Source organism: Eschrichtius robustus, chromosome 6, assembly GCF_028021215.1.
Source record: "Eschrichtius robustus isolate mEscRob2 chromosome 6, mEscRob2.pri, whole genome shotgun sequence".
In the NCBI taxonomy this organism is placed as follows: domain Eukaryota; kingdom Metazoa; phylum Chordata; class Mammalia; order Artiodactyla; family Eschrichtiidae; genus Eschrichtius; species Eschrichtius robustus.
Window position 1 is genome coordinate 77331987 of NC_090829.1, and position 16440 is coordinate 77348426.

Genomic DNA, 16440 nt, shown 5'->3' on the forward strand with positions numbered 1-16440 from the left:
CTTCCAGATTGTCTGCTGAGGCTGTTCACATGATGGTCCAGGCTTCCAAATGCAGCCAGGGAGCAAGCCTCCTTGTGCAAGCACTTTTTAAGCTTCCGTTTGTATTACATTTACTAATGTCCTGTTAGCAAAAAAAAGTCACGAGGCCAAGCCCAGATTCAAGGGGTGGAGAAACAGACTCCACCCCTTGGTTGGAGGAAAAGAATTTGTGGCTGCTTTTATTTTTTTTAATTAAAAAAAATTTTTTTTTAACATTTTTATTGGATATAATTGCTTTACAATGGTGTGTTAGTTTCTGCTTTATAACAAAGTGAATCAGCTATACATATACATATATCCCCATATCTGCTCCCTCTTGCGTCTCCCTCCCTCCCACCCTCCCTATCCCACTCCTCTAGGTGGTCACAAAGCACCGAGCTGATCTCCCTGTGCCATGCGGCTGCTTCCCACTAGCTATCGATTTTACATTTGGTAGTGTATATATGTCCATGCCACCCTCTCACTTCGTCCCAGCTTACCCTTCCCCCTCCCAGTATCCTCAAGTCCATTCTCTACGTCTGCTTCTTTATTCCTGTCCTGCCCCTAGGTTCTTCAGAACCTTTTTTTTTTTTTTTTTAGATTCCATATATATGTGTTAGCATACGGTATTTGTTTTTCTTTTTGTGACTTACTTCACTCTGTATGACAGACTCTGGGTCCATCTACCTCACTACAAATAACTCAATTTTGCTTCTTTTTATGGCTGAGTAATATTCCATTGTATATACGTGTGTGGCTGCTTTTAGAATCTACCACAGTCTGCTCCTTGGCCACAAATTATTCACATTTCTCCCACATGTAAAGTTTGCTAATCCTCATTTTAGGCTTTCTGTCTCATCCTACATATAGCATCAGGCTGGAAGGATGTGATCTCATGATCTTATCACATCAGGATGAATGAGGATCCTTAGATGTGGCTCCTTGGGTAAGGCGCCTCTTGATTCAGAGATCTGTGAATTAAAATGACAAGTCATCTTCTCACTACACACCTGACGTACAGTGGTCAGACAGAGGCAGGTTAACTGAATAGACGCGTCCCTTCAAAAGGGGGAAGATCAGAGGATACATAACAATCACTGGTCTAAAATTCCCCCTAGGCCCTTGATTAGGGCTCAGTTCTGCTTCCTGGGAGTGCCTTCCCATTCCATTGTTCTCCAAGGCCCTAGACTCCATTCTCTAGTCCCTTGGTTCCCCATCTTGAGAAATCTTTCCTTTCCGTAAGAAATGGCTATGTTAACAGTTCAGCAGCTTTCTCATCTGGTTTCCTGCCCATAGGTAGTTGAGACCCTAGAGACTTCTTCGCAGTTTAATCAATCTTAGTTCCCTCTAGTCCAAGCTGATGGTGCTTTTGCTGGTATAGTTTTGTTTTGTTTTTGTTTTTTTAACATTTTGGGCTTTCTGTGTAACAGATTATAGTCTACTTTATTCAACAAAAGCTATACCCACAATTATTTTTTCTCTAGATTTATTCACTGTGATTTGGGATTAGGCTTCTGTTACGCCTTTTTGTCTAGCTGAGAAAGTATACTAGGCACTTTCTTAAATCTTTCAGAGGTCTTAACAAGTGGCCATACCCTTGCTTTTCTCTTTGTCCTAAGGTCTCCTTTTACTTTGAGAATCTTTTACTTGAAGACTATTCAGATATGGGGAGACTGGAGATGAGAGTTTTATTTTCCAACACAGCAGGCCCTGGACCCTCTGTATTCCATCTAAATTCTGGTTGCAAACTGAACATTTCCTTCTTTTGCCCATTCTTCTGTCTTGCCATATTTTATTATATGCAGTTAAGCGTACCCAAGTGGCACTTTCCAAATTCTCTCTGGAGATCTACTTAGCTGTAACTGAAAGTTTATTAGGTTCATTTTTTTTCCTCTCAAGGTACTGTCAACTTCAGTTTAACCAACTGTTCTGTCTCTACGTAGTATAAGTCATCATTTTCCAGACCTGCTACAGCAGGTGGGTTTTGGGGTTTGTTTTTTTTTCATTTTTGCAACCTTTGCAGTCTGTTTCCTTACTGATTTTCTGGTCACTGCCCTATTCCAAAGCCAACACCACATGTTTTAGGATTTTGTTATGGCAGCACCCCACTCTTGAAACCAATTTCTGTATTAGTTAGCTTTTACTGTATAACAGTCCACCCCCAAATTTAGGGACTTAAACCATGGCCATTTTCATTTATATCACTAGTTTTTGGGTTGGCTAGGTGGTCTTTCTGGTCTGGACCAGCACAGTTGATCTCTGTGAAAGAAAGCTTTTCTTTCAGGAAAATTTATGACCTTAAATACATTTATTAAAAATTAAAAAAATGAAAGATAGTTGAATATTGTATTATTTAAAATGGTATTTGTGTGTAAATGATCATGGGTTAAATGACCTAGAGGTTTAACCTTGTCATGTTACAAGAAGTTTGTTTTGTCAAACTCAAGTTCCTGTACCGATGCACAGTGAGGCCAAACAAACTGAAACATCAGAGTTTGGAGCAGTTTATTGATCGAGAGGGTGCCAACCAAGAAGATATGAGACATAGGTTTTTCTCAGATCCATCTTCCTGGCTGGCTGGACTATAAGGTTTTTAAAGGCTGAAGGTTGTGGAGGGCATGATTTTCTTCTGATTGGTTGGTGGTGAGGAAACAGTGTTGTGTTTCAGGAATCTTAATCACCAACCTTCCGGTTCCAACCAGTCTGGGGTCTCTGTGCTTGTGGTCAGCATGCAGTTACCATCCTCCACCTGGGTGGGAATCTTAGTTCCTGCAGAACAACTCAAAGATATGCATCAGATGGTTACTTATATCCCTTGAAGAGGAACTAGGACTCTGTTTGATCACCGAACTATTGTTTCTTGACTGCCTTTCCTTTGTTTCTGCATTCCTTCACTTCCCTAATTAGTAACTGGCTCTGCTCTTTGGAAATCAGGGAAGGCCTAGGACACTAAAGCCTTTTTCTACAAACAAGAAACAGGGGACACAGAAAGGCTTTTGTACCCGAGAGGGAGCTGGAGGGTCCTGCTCGGTTTCAGTCCCCCCTTTTCTTTGATACTTCTCAATCCTGAGGGAAACTGGTGCACGATAAAAAAGGAAATAAAGTTTTGGTTGGAGAGGTTAATCATAAACTTTGCAGAGGTGAAACCGCACACCTCAGATTGGGACTTGAACCCAATCACACCTCAGATGGGACTCAAACCCAGCCAAAATTCAGACTGGGACTTGAACCCGCTGTCTTTTCATTGAAATCGCACACCTGGTCTCAGGATTTAATGAAGCTAAGGTTCTTTATGTCTCATAGCAGAAAGAATTCAATGAGAGACAAAGTGATAGGTAAGAAATGGATTTATTTAGAGAGATACACATACCATAGACAGAATACAGTCTTGTCTCAAAAGGCAAGAGCAGCCCCAAAATATGGGATGGTTAGTTTTTGTGGGCTGAGTTATTTCATAGGCTAATAAATTGGGGGAATTATTCCAACTATGTTGGGGAAGGGGCGGGGATTTCCAGGAATTGGGCCACTGCCCACTTTTTGGCCTTTTATGGTTGGCCTTGGAACTGTCATGGTGCCTGTGGGTTTGTCATTTAGCATGCTAATTATTACAGTGAGTGTATAATGAGGATCAAGGTCTACTGGAAGTCAAATCTTCCACCATCTTGGGCCTAATAGGTTCTAACCAGTTTATGTCATATTCTGTTCTTAATGGTTGTATCATTCTTTTAATGGTTGTGCCCTGCCCTCTTCCCTCCTGTCTCAGAGGAACACAGTTTTAAGGGGGACTTGATTTCATTTGGAGGTAGACAGTTCAAATCAGATATGGAGGTTCCATGATGCCACGATAGCCCAGGCTCTTCTAACTTTTGACTCATCTAAACTTAGCTTTCATACTCATGCTAGCTGCCTCATGGTTGTAAGGTGGCTGCTCTACTTCCAGTTTTGTATGCACATTCCAAACATGATGAGGAAGAAAAGGACAGGTTATGAAAGAGGCATGTACCAGCTGAGTCTGCTATCTGTAATTAAAGAGTTTTCCTGGAAGCCCTACCCAGTGAGTTCCACTTATATGTCATTGGTAACAGATGTGTCATATGGCATTTCCTAGCTGCAGGGGAGTCTGAAAAACATAATTTGTTTGTTTTTTAGCTTGGCGTATTGCTTTCCCAAACTAAATAGGGGTTATGCTAATAAAGAACAAAGGGAGAATACATATTGTGTAGATGACTATTACTGTCTATACATGTGCATCTCAAGAAGATAGACAAGGAAGAAAATAAGCCTTTAGAAAAGTAAAAGTAAGGAAACTAAGAGGACAAACAAAATGAAATAGAAAGCAATTTAGAGGATCAAAAAGAGTTATAAAATAGATAAATCCCTAGTTAAGTTTTTTTTTTTCAAGAAAGAGCTACAAATAATATTTTGAAAGAAAGGGAACTATAACTACAGATGCGTAATAGATAATAAAAATCATAAGATTATACTCTGAAGAATTTTATGACAAAATTTGGATTGGGAAAAGACATAGTTTTCTAGGTAAATATAATTTGCCAAAACTACTTGAAAAAATATGGACAATACCAAAAAGCAAAAATCATTAAAGAACTTAAGCTGATAACCAAGACCTCATCTCTCCAAAATATCAGGCTTAGGTGGTTTACATCTGTACTTTATTCAACTTCTAAGAAGTAGATAATCCTAATATTAACAAACTGTTTAAGAGAATAGAAAATTAGGAAAAGCTCTCTACTTTTACAATGATAATATAACCTAAATACCCAAACCAGACAAGAAGAATACAAGAAAGGAAAATTATAAAACAGTCCAATTTATAAACATAGATGCTTATGGAATATTTGCAAATCTATTTCAAATATTTACATTCTAAGTAGAGTTTATGCATGAAATTAAGAATGATCCAACATCAGAAAATATGTTAATGTAATAAATCATGTTAACAGATCAATAATACCTACAATCTGTAAGAAACAGAAAAAGTAGTTTTCAGAATTTAGTGCTTTTTCGTGATTGAATAGACTTCTCAGGAAACTTAGAAGGGAATTTCCTTAACTTGATAAAGAGCATCTATCAAAATATTCCAGCAAAAACTATCCTTAACAATAAGACTCTAGGCTTCTTTTCAGTAAAGACATGAAAAAGATAAAGATGCCCTTTCTCACCATTTATATTCAGCATTGTACAGGAGATTCTAGCCAATGCAATAAGATAAGAAAAATGTTGTGAATGTTGGAAAGATATGTCCTTATTTGCATACAATATGATTTTCTTGAGTTTTTTTAAGTAGAAAATATATAGTAAGAGCTTGCCAGTTTCCCTAGACACAAAATCAACATATAGAAATCTTATTCACCGGTAATAACCAATTAGAAAAATTAATAAATAAAGGATCCCATTTTCAATAGTAATAAAAGCTTCAAGATACCTAGTGGTATGCCTAACCAAAATATGTACAAGAATATTTTTGGAGAAACTACAATTACCGAAAAGAACAAAAGTCTTAACAAATGGGAAAAAAGGCAGTGTTCATGAACTGGAAGACTCATTATAAAGATGCCAGTTGTCACCAAATTAATTTATAAAATGAATGCCCTTCCAAGTATGGATGAGGACGTGGAGCAACAGACTCATTCACTTCTGAAAGGAGTGTGGATCAGTACAACAGCTTTAAGAAACAATTTAGTTACACCTTTTTTTTTTTTTTTTTAATGCTTCAAAGACACAAGTCTGAAGTTTTATTGAGGACAAGTTTATATACAAATCAGAATGTTCCCTAGAAATGACACCTGAATAGAAAAGGACAAGTGGCCCCTGGATATAAGAGGTCATTGGTGATCCAAGGAAATGTTTTAGGTTAGAGGGATTAAAAGTAGAAGTTGAATCACCGTACATTGTCACAAACTTGGTGAAGGGAAGCATGTCACCTGGAGTTAAAGTGCACAGGAAAGGTAACAGGCATTTTAAAGTGGCAGAGAATTGAAATATTCTTCTGTAAGCTGAAGAGAAATGAGAGGCTCAACAATTGTAGTTTATTACGTTAGAGAGATAAAAAGCCAAAAAGAGGTAGAGGAGCCAAGTACAGTTCACCCCTTTTGCTCTGGTAAGAAGCAAAAGAATTTCTTAGAAGGCTGGGTTTTGAGTGCTTCAGCTAGATACTCTTAGGACCACACAAGATTTTAAATGCAGCGTCTGTCCTGGACGTATTAAATAACTATTATCTTCTTTTATTCTGCCAATGCGTAGATCAGTGTGAAGATTCAGGTGTCCTCCAGAAGTTCATGGGTTCTTACCAGATTCTCCTCTTTACCCTCTTTGCGGTGTTGGCATCAACAGCTTTCCTCTTTCTAGGTAAGGAGTCCTTATATTCAGCCCTGTGGACTTTTGACTTGGAAACTGCCTTCATTTGATTTCACAGATTGCCCCAACTGACTCTAAAGTTGCCCCTGAATACGTGAGGTAGGAACTTCCTAGCAGTAAAACAAGACAATAAACAGGATGTATCCAAAATGTGTTTATTGGGATGGTTTCCCATTCATCTTGATTCTAGGTGCTTTTAGTGCTGCTTCCATCTGAAGGAGCATCCTTCTGTAAGCCTTGCTTTTCCTCCTGTAGGCTGGCAGAGGACAATAGAGCAGCCAAGACACAAAACTACTGTTTGTGCATGGCTAAAGATGGTGGTGATTTTATAGCAACCTGGGCATTTCACATCCATGAAATAGGAATTGGGGCTCTGCACCAGGCACTTCTTCTTGTGTTTCTTCTTCTCCTCTTCTGGAGAGGGATGAATGAGATCCTTTGCAAGAGGCATGTTACCATGGGGAGGTCATCTCCGCCAGAAAGCTGGTTACAGCTTTTAACGCAGAAATTCTAGTCCTAGATGGAGAATCTTTCTTATGTTTCAGCAAATGCATTAAAATGTCTATTGCAGCAAAAAAACGAAAAGAAAAGAAAGAAACGGTTTAAATGTCCATCAGTAGGAGAATGATAATAGTGGTGTACTCAGAATGAAATGCTATACATCTTATGCACAGGAGCAAAAAGAACTATTGCTATATTTCTTAACAGATGGATCTCAAAAACATAGTTGAATGAAAGAAGCAGGGTATGGAAGGATATGAAAAGAATAATATTTATATAAGTTTTAAAGTCTGAAAAACAATAATAAATAGTGTTTATGCTTATATTGTCTTTTTAGGAATCCATGCAAACATGCCAGGGAATGATAAACAATGAGTTTGTGATGATGCTTCTCTAGGGAGAAAGGAAAGGGCTTGAAAATGGGAAGAGAGGGCTCAAAAAGAGCCTCAAGTGTATCTGATCTTCTTTTTATTGAAGATCTGTTTGTCTCTATGTTGGAAATCTTTCACCATTTAAAAGTTGTTTTATCCTAAATGCAATGAGGTATCCTGGATTGGACCCAGGAGCAGAAAAAAAAAGACATTAGTGGAAAAATTGGTGAAATCCAAGTAAAATCTGGAATTTAGTAAATAATGTACCAATGTTGGTTTTGTAGTTCTGACAAATGTACCATGGTAATGTAAGATGTTAAAATTAGGGGAAATTGGTTAAAGGAACTCTCTGCATCATCTTAGCAACTTTTCTAAAAATCTAAAATTATTCCCAAATGAAATGTTTATTTTAAGAAGTGGGGGTGGATTTTAGAACACTTTAGAACACTCCTAGAGGGCAAGACCAGTCTCTCTGGTAAGTCTGATTTATTCCCGTTTCATGTTTGGTACTCCCTTAAAGTTCGGAGATCTTAGAGCAGGAAGGGGCTCTAACAGAGCACCCTATCCAGCACCTTTCCTCTGGGAGGTAAGGCAGGTAAGGTATTTAAAAAGAAACTCCTGGAGACCAGAGAAGCTGAGGAACTCAGTGAGCAGGGAGGGCTGGAACCCAGAAGTTTTATCTCCTAGGATGATCTTTGTTCCTACTTCATTGCCTCTCATAATAAAGACAAATGACGTTGAACAGCCTCCCTTATTTGTTTGTTTTGAAAACCGGAGGAAAAGAATTACATGTCACCCAGAAATGGTTTAGGCGACCAAAGACACAAGGTAGAGAGGTCAATGCGAGGTTGGTACATCATATTGTCTCTTTGTTATGAACCTCCTTAGGATTTGAGACTGCCTGCCCCCTGAGGGCAGAGTGGGCTGGGATGGGAGGGAACTAAGAATTATAGAATGCATCTGTGTCCTCAGTCCTTATCAGAACCATCTGTATAGATGTAATTGCCCCCATCTTACAGAAGAGGTAACAGGCTTGAAAGGTTAAATGACTTCCCCAAGGTTGTAAAACTAATAAGAGGTAGGCTTATTGTGATACTCTGATGTAATAAATTTGTCATGTTTCCTGGAAATAGCTCTTAAAACCTTTGTAATTTCTTAAGTGATAAGAGTTATATGGACATCTTTTGTTCCTAACTCCTTAAGTAGCACTAGAGCATAAAGATGAAATGGGTGTTTTTTGTTATTCATAGCAAGCCTCTTTCAACCACTGAATTTATATTAATGAGGTGATTTCTGGAAAGCCCCTAGAAAACCATAGGAAGGGGACTAGTTGCCAGCAGAGCCAGCCAGGTGATTAGAGAGTTGGAACTTTCAGTTCCAGCTGCCTGACCTCTGGGGAGGGGAGAAGGGCTAGAGATTGACTTAATCACCAATGGCCAATGATGTATTCATTCGTGCCTATGACAGGAAGCCGCCATAAAACCCCAAAAAGATGGTGTTTGGAGAGCTTTTGGGTTGTTTCATCCATGTGCCAGGAGGGTGGTATACCCCAGACTCCATGAGACAGTAGCCCCTGTGCTTGGGACTCTTCTGGACCTCACCCTATGTATCTCTTCATCTGACTGTTCATTCATGTTCTTTAATATCCATTGTAATAAACCATTAATCTAATAAGTAGACTGTTTTCTTGAATTCTGTGAGCTGTCCTAGCAAGTGATCAAACTCGAGGAGGGGAGTCATGGGAGCCTCTGGTTTATAGCCAGTCAGTCAGAAGTCCAGGTAACAACCTGGACTTGCAGTTGGCATCTGAAGTGGGAGCAGTTTGTGGGATCTGATGCTCTCTCCAGGTAGATAGTGTCAGAAGTGAATTAAATTGTAGGACACTCAGCTGGTGTTGCAGAGAATTGCTTGGTGAGGGGCAAACCTCTACACATTTGGTGACCAGAAGTGAAGCAGAATGTCATCACAGAGTAGAGAAAAGTAAAGGAGAGTTTTCCTTTTACACCTATGTTATAGGAAGCCAGGGCTGACTCTAAGAACTCATATTTAAGGAAGACCCCTCTGAAGTCAGGGAGGATAAATTCCCCAGAGCCGACAGCCACCCTTGGAACAGCTGGGGCTGGGAATGATGTAGAACATGAGCCAAGGCAGAACAACAGCCCAGAACAGACTGAGAAGAGCTTCAGGCGAGTGGGCATCAGGCCTGCCAGGGTTAGAAGCCACTGCAGATTCTTCCCTCTGGAAAAGAAAAAGTCATGTGCGTAAGCTCCCTACGCTCCCACTCCTCCTTCCTCTGTCCTATCTCAGCTGCAGGGCCTGTGTCTGCTAGCCTTCCGGGGAAGGGCTCCTTAAAACCAAGGGCCTCATTTTGTTTAGTTGTTGTAGAAGAGGCTCATGTGACTGAAGAGGACTCCTCAGGGCTTGATTGAGGTGATATGGGTGAAAGTAAACTGTAAATCTCTATGTAAATGTGGTTGTTGGCTGAACAGTGTAAACCTGGGAGGTTTGTGAGGGCAAGGGGAGAAAAGTGCCTCTTGAGAGAGGTCTCCCAGGAGAATATGAGATTAGTTGAGGTTCAGTGAATTCCTTTGTTGTTAACTGAAGAAGCATATTTGAAGGATAAGCTTCCTCACTTAGAGTAGAGCATCCCAGACTTGTTGCCATAGTGACAGTGCTCAAACGGAGGCTTTAAAACCAGAAAACACCAGGTCAGAGGGAATCTTTTGGAGCCATGATTCTCCAGTAGAGGACTCAGCTATTGTGTGCTATGGAGGAGAGGGACAGGGAGTTTGAATAGCTTCCCTTCCTTCCTGTCTCTTGCTGTGGGGCTTTTGTTTTGGTTTTTCTCTCTGAATTGATGTGGCCTTTGGAAAGGGGTGCCTCCCTGCAGAAGGAACTCATCTTCATTAAAACCTGTGTCAGAAGCTGGAGGCACCAACAATAAACTATCCTAAAAAGAAACTAAGAAAACAATCCCATTTACAATAGCATTAAAAAGAAATATGAATAAATTTAACTAAGGAGGTGAAAGACCCATACACTGAACACTGTAAGACATTGGTGAAAGAAATTGAATAAGACACAAGTAAATGGAAAGATAGCTCATGTTCATGGATTGGAAGAATTAATATTGTTAAATCATCTGTACTACCCAAAGCGATCTACAGATGCAATGCAATCCCTATCAAAATTCCAATGACATTTTTCACAGAAATAGAACAAACAATCCTAAAATTAGTATGGAACCACAGAAGACTCTGAGTAGCCAAAGCACTCTTGAGAAAGAAGAACAAAGCTGGAGGTATTACAATTCCTGATTTCAAACTATATTACAAAGCTATACTAATCAAAAAAGTATGGTACTGGCATTAAAACAGACATGTATCAGTGGAACAGAATAGAGAGCCCAGAAATAAACCCACACATATACAGTCAACTAATCTTTGACAAGGGGTCCAAGAATACACAATGGAGAAAGAAGAGTCTCTTCAACAAATGGTGTTGGGAAAATTTTGCATATCCATATGCAAAAGAATGAAATTAGACCCTTATCTTATACTATACACAAAAGTCAAATCAAAATGGATTAAAGACTTAAACAGAAGACCTGAAACTTTAAAACTCTTAGAAGAAAACATAAGAAGAAAGCTCCGTGACATTGGTCTTGGCAATGATTTTTTAGATATGACACCAAAAACTCAGGCAACAAGAGCAAAAATAAACAAGTGGGACTATATCAAACTAAAAAGCTTTTGCTCAGCAAAGGTAACCATCAACAAAATGAAAAGGCAACATACAGAATGGGAGAAAATATCTGCAAACCATATATCTAAAAAGGGATTAATATCTAAAATATATAAAGAACTCATATAGCTCAATAGCAAAAACAAAACAAACAAAAACCCACCGCAAAGATATCAGATAACCCAATTAAAAAATGAGCAAGGGCCCTGAATAGACATTTTTCCAAAAATGACATCCAGGTGGCCAATAGGTATATGAAAATGTGCTCAACATCACTAATCTTACTGATGGTGCTGAAGGACAGACAGAACAAAAAGTAGTTCTGAAGGAACTGTTACTGTAACTGAAGCTTGTAGAAGGATAGAGATTATATATATATATTATTTTATTCTGTTATATATCTGATTCTAAGTGTTGAAAACTGACCTAAGTATTCTTCACTAATTCATGTCTTTATCCTTTTGTGTGTTTTGTGAATTCCTATAGATAAAATGTGTTTTATGGTTCTTAGTCTTACAGACAAAAAGTTCCAAGTCCTCTCATTGTTCCAAGTTCTCTCCAGTGTTCAAGTTTTCCTCTACTGTGTATCATAGGGTGTCTGACCCACTAGTTGCTAATGTTACCTGGTAGTGTTATTCTTGGACTTTAATGACCTCAGAGTTTCCACATTACCTCCTTCTGTTATAAAACAGCATACAAGTAGGGCCTGAGGAGAGTTCTCCAAACCGAGAATTTCAGGACAGTTTCTCTATAGGGGGTTCACTAAGAAATCCACAGGAATCATGTAATGCCTAGCAGATGCTCCTTCTCTTTAGGGAAGGCACACATGTCTCTGGGGTGTTGTATGTTTCCAGATACTTGGAAGTCTTCTAGGCGGTTCTTGATGTGTCTAATATGGAATAATCCCCAAAATATATTAAGTGAAAAAAGCAAGGTACAAAACAGAGTGTGTCATATGCTATCATTTGTTTTTAAGAAAGAAAGTGGGGACAAAAACATATGTATTTTTATAACATATCCCTAGAAGACACTGATGACATGGCTGATTCTGAGGAAGGGAAGTTGGAGCTGAGTACCTAGGAGCAGGGGAGGGTGAAAGGCCTTTTACTGCATACGCTTTGAATCTTTTGAATTTTGAATCATGTAAATGTATTGGCTATTCAGAGAGAAGTACAAGTTTGATTAAAAACAAAATCCTTCTACCAAGAAATAAACCAGCACACCTGTGGTCATTTTATCTACAGCAAAGGAGGCAAGAATATACAGTGGAGAAAAGATAGTCTCTTCCATAAGTGGTGCTGGGAAAACTGGACAGCTACATGTAAAAGAATGAGATTAGAACATTTCCTCACACCATATACAAAAATAAACTCAAAAAGGGTTAAAGACCTAAATATAAGACGTGAAACCATAAAACTCCTGGAGGAGAACATAGGCAGAACACTCTTTGACATAAATTGTGGCAATATTTTGGGGGATCTAGCTCCTCATACAAAAGAAATGAAAGCAAAAATGAACAAATGGGACTAATTAAACTTAAAACTTTTGCACAGCAAAGGAAACCGTCAACAAAACAAAAAGACAATCTACTGAATGGGAGAAAATATTTGCAAATGATGCAACTAACAAGGGATTAACATCTAAAATATACAAACGGCTCATATAACTCAATATAAAAAAAAATAACAATCCAAAGAAGAAATGGGCAGAAGACCTGAATAGACTTTTTTTCCAAAGAAGACATAGTGATGGCTAACAGGCACATGAAAAGATGCTCAACATCGCTATTAGAGGAATACAAGTCAAAACAACGAGTTATCACCTCACACATGTCAGGATGGCTATCATCAAAAAGTCTACAAATAACAGATGTTGGTGAGGAAGTGGAGAAAAGGTAACCCTTGTACGCTGTTGGTGGAAATGTAAATTGGTGCAGCTGCTATGGAAAACAGTATGGAGGTTCCTCAAAAAACTAAAAATAAAACTACCACATGATCCAGCAATTCCATTCCTGGCTATATATCTGGAAAAAATGAAAACACTAATTTGAAAAGGTACATGCACCCCAGTGTTCATAGCAGCACTATTTACAATAGCTAAGATATGGAAGCAACCCAAATGTCCATCCACAGTTGAATGGATAAAGAAGATGCTGTAGATGTATACGATGGAATATTACTCTGCCATAAAAAAGAATGAAATTCTGCCATTTACAATGATGTGTATGGACCTAGAGTGTATTATGCTAGTGAAATAAGTCAGACAGAAAAAGCCAAATACTGTGTTATCACTTACATGTGGAACATAAAAAAATAAATAAATATATCTAGTAAAACAAAACAGCCTAGTGGATACCAGTGTGGAGAGGGGAGAGGCGAGGGGCAAGATAGGGGTATGGGATTAAGAGATACAAACTACTATGTATAAAACAGATAAGCAACAAGGATATATTGTGTAGCACCGGGAATTATAACCATTATTTTGTAATACCTTTAAATGGAATATATAAAAACACTAAATCACTATGCGTACCTGAAACTAATATAATATTGTAAATCGACTAAGTTTCAATAAAAAGAAAAATCCTTCTAGGATGGTTAATGTGACTTGAGACTTAAATTGGCCCTTGATAATTCACTCTTTGCTCCCATTTCTCATCACTTAGGTCTTCCCTCTCAGACCCTCTGCCTCTGATCCTTTGCCTGCAACAGACATGTTGCAGTATCCCCCTCCCTCTCAGAGTCTCATAGAGACTCTGCACAGGGGTGAGCCAGCATTTCTAAAATATCTCTGGTGACCAATTGCCATGTCCGGCCCTAAACCTTCTAGACTGGTGGTTCTCAGACTTGAGCCTGAATCAGACTCACCTGGAGGGCTTGTTAAAACACACCTGGCTGGACCCACGCTCAGTTACTTCTATTCAGCCGGCGTGGTGTAGTTCCGACAAGTTCCCAGGTGATGCTAGTTGGGAACCACACTTTGAAAACCAGTGCTGTAGACTAGCTTCTCCTGTGATGTGTTGATGTGCAGTTTTGATGTCCCAGCTGCGTCCTCATTTAGACATATAAAGAAATAAAAAACGGGAGAGGTTTGTCCCTTTCCACAGGCATGCTTATAGCTCACCGTCATCCAGCTCTCTCTCTCTAGCCAACAGTACTCATCAGGCTCCAACCCCCTTATAAAATGATCTGCATGTCACCACCAGCAGGACTGACACATCAGAAGCCTGCATCCCCCTTCATCTGTACTCCCAGAGCAGACATTCTTGTAGTCTTTGCTGTCCACTCTCTGTGAAGACTTAACTGGTATTTAAGGCATTAGAAGAGTCATGCTAATTACTGATTCCCCTTCCACTGTTTCTCAGCAGGGGTACTATTAGCATTTTAGATGAGATAATTCTTTATAATGAGTATTCTGTTTAATGTAGGATATTAGCATTCTTGTCCTCCCACCCCCAAGTCATATGGGAATTAATAATCCCACCACATTTCCCAGTGCCCCTCCCCCTCGAACCTTCCTCTTCCCCTCTTCGCTGCGGGATGCGTGGCGAGGTGCCCTGAGAACCACTGTGCCTTGTATTTAAGCTTCCAGGCCCCTGCCCAAATGACATTGCTTTAGTTCCCTGCAAAAATCTCAAGTCGTGTTTTAATATTTTTCTTACTTTCATAAGTGGTGATGTCAAAAAGGGGCCAAATAGTGAGCATTTCTTTCTGAAAACCCTATGGGTAGAATCGTTCATGTGATGTTCAGTTCCCTTCTGTAGAGATTAGCACTGTTTGTTGATGCAGTGCCTTTGCATCCTCACAACAAGGAGAATTATGTGACCCGTTCTGTTTCCTTTTTTTTACTATGAGTGTCATGAAACTTAGGGGACAGACGTAATGCTTGATACGTTTGTAAAATTAGAAAACCATTTTGCATATATTATCAGCTTTTATACAGTTTTAGTTTTTAAATAATCAGCTTAATTTTGTATTTTCTTGTGAGTGACTTCGGGTCCTTTTGGAAACAATCCTTGATGCAGGTTGAGCTGTGAAAGGATTATAGCCGGAAGTGGCCTAATCCGCTGGACAAAAGAATGGGCGTGGCAGAGCATCCCCGGCTCCTGTGGGCACAGGGTGGGATGCGGGCCTGAGGCACCGGAGGAGCAGCAGACCAGGAGGTACCTCCTGCTGGCAGCCCGCGCGGAAGAGTGGCTGGTGAGGATGAGGTGCCACGTGTGCTCCAGCTGGAGGTGGAGTCAGGGGCAAGCCACAGGTGCCTGAGCCCTTTACCAAGGGTGGAGAATCCTTGAGTAGAGGGGCAGTGGATGGACTCAGCTTGCTGGGTGGAGAGAAGTTCCGCTGGGACCGACTGGCTTAGGCCATGAGAGACGCAGAAACCATTACTTATAGGAACACCATCCTGCTTCAGCTCCCACCTGGTCCTGTGGCCACACGGGTTCCCAGCAGCAAGTGGGTTCAGGTGGGGCTGGCACCCTCGGGATTAGCTCTCTGCTGGAGCTCCCTGTTCAGGTGGGAAAGGACGTCTAGCTGCGGCCCTGTAACAGGGTGAGGGTTCCACCCCATCCCACCCCTCTTCAGAGGGTCCAGTCACTCCCATTTCTTCTTCAATGTACACCTCAAAGTGGGGGGGACCACCACCCTAGACTGAGTATCCACCCCCTAGGTCTCCTGTGTGATGGAAGGGATGTGTAAGGACCTTTCCGCCTGGAAGTTCCTCTGCTGAAATTCCATCATGAGCATTTGATTTCCTTTGGGTTTACAAAGAATCTTTTACTAATACACCTTCTGGAAGGGCAACGCATAATGGGCTCAGAGACAAGTCATGTGTTCCTTTGAGAGAACGGATTTACCGCATACTCTTGATATAAGTATTTGTTTCCCTCTTAAGGAGTATATGAGATTTGCTGCTGGAGGGAAACAGGTTTGTGAAGGGGGGAGAAGGGGTAAACTTCAGGAGCCTGGACCAGGCTGAGGGGTGGGTGCCGTGGGCTGCCTACATGTGGGTTCTGCGGGGCATGGGACGTGGGCTGGGTCCTGGGACAGTGGGGGGCGGGGGCTCACTCATTCCTGAGGACAGTCTTCTCCCAGGTGTGGGTACTTTCTCCCTGTCCTGTGGGCATCCCCTTCCCCTGGCTGTGTCACCAAAGCTGGGCCCCTGACTACCCAGGAGCCGGCCCCCTCCAGAGACCCCAGTGGCCTCCTGACAGGCCTGCCGGGTGTCCTTCCTCCCTCATCCCTGCTAGGGCCTCTCCCCAGACCCTGCACCCTCACCCCAGCGCCATCCTCCCTGGCTCTCCTGCATCTGTCCTCTGTGGAGGAAGGAAGCACCTTTCTGGTTCTCCTCGTAACCATTGTTCCTGAACTCGAAACCCATAGCCCCCCACACGTGGTCATAAAAGCAACTGTTGCTGTCCTTGGGGCATTTC

General features: G+C 40.7%; 2 protein-coding genes across 11 annotated transcripts in view; one reads left to right on the top strand and one right to left on the bottom strand.

Annotated features, from left to right (window-relative positions):
* The window catches only part of MYLK (myosin light chain kinase), a 342321-nt gene that overhangs the window by 108172 nt on the left and 217709 nt on the right, over positions 1–16440 (top strand). The window lies entirely within an intron of this gene.
* Positions 6485–6844, bottom strand: LOC137765711 (small ribosomal subunit protein eS27-like). The gene has a single exon (XM_068545495.1). It carries the CDS (start codon positions 6842–6844, stop codon positions 6590–6592), a length of 255 nt encoding a protein of 84 aa, XP_068401596.1. The 3' UTR covers positions 6485–6589.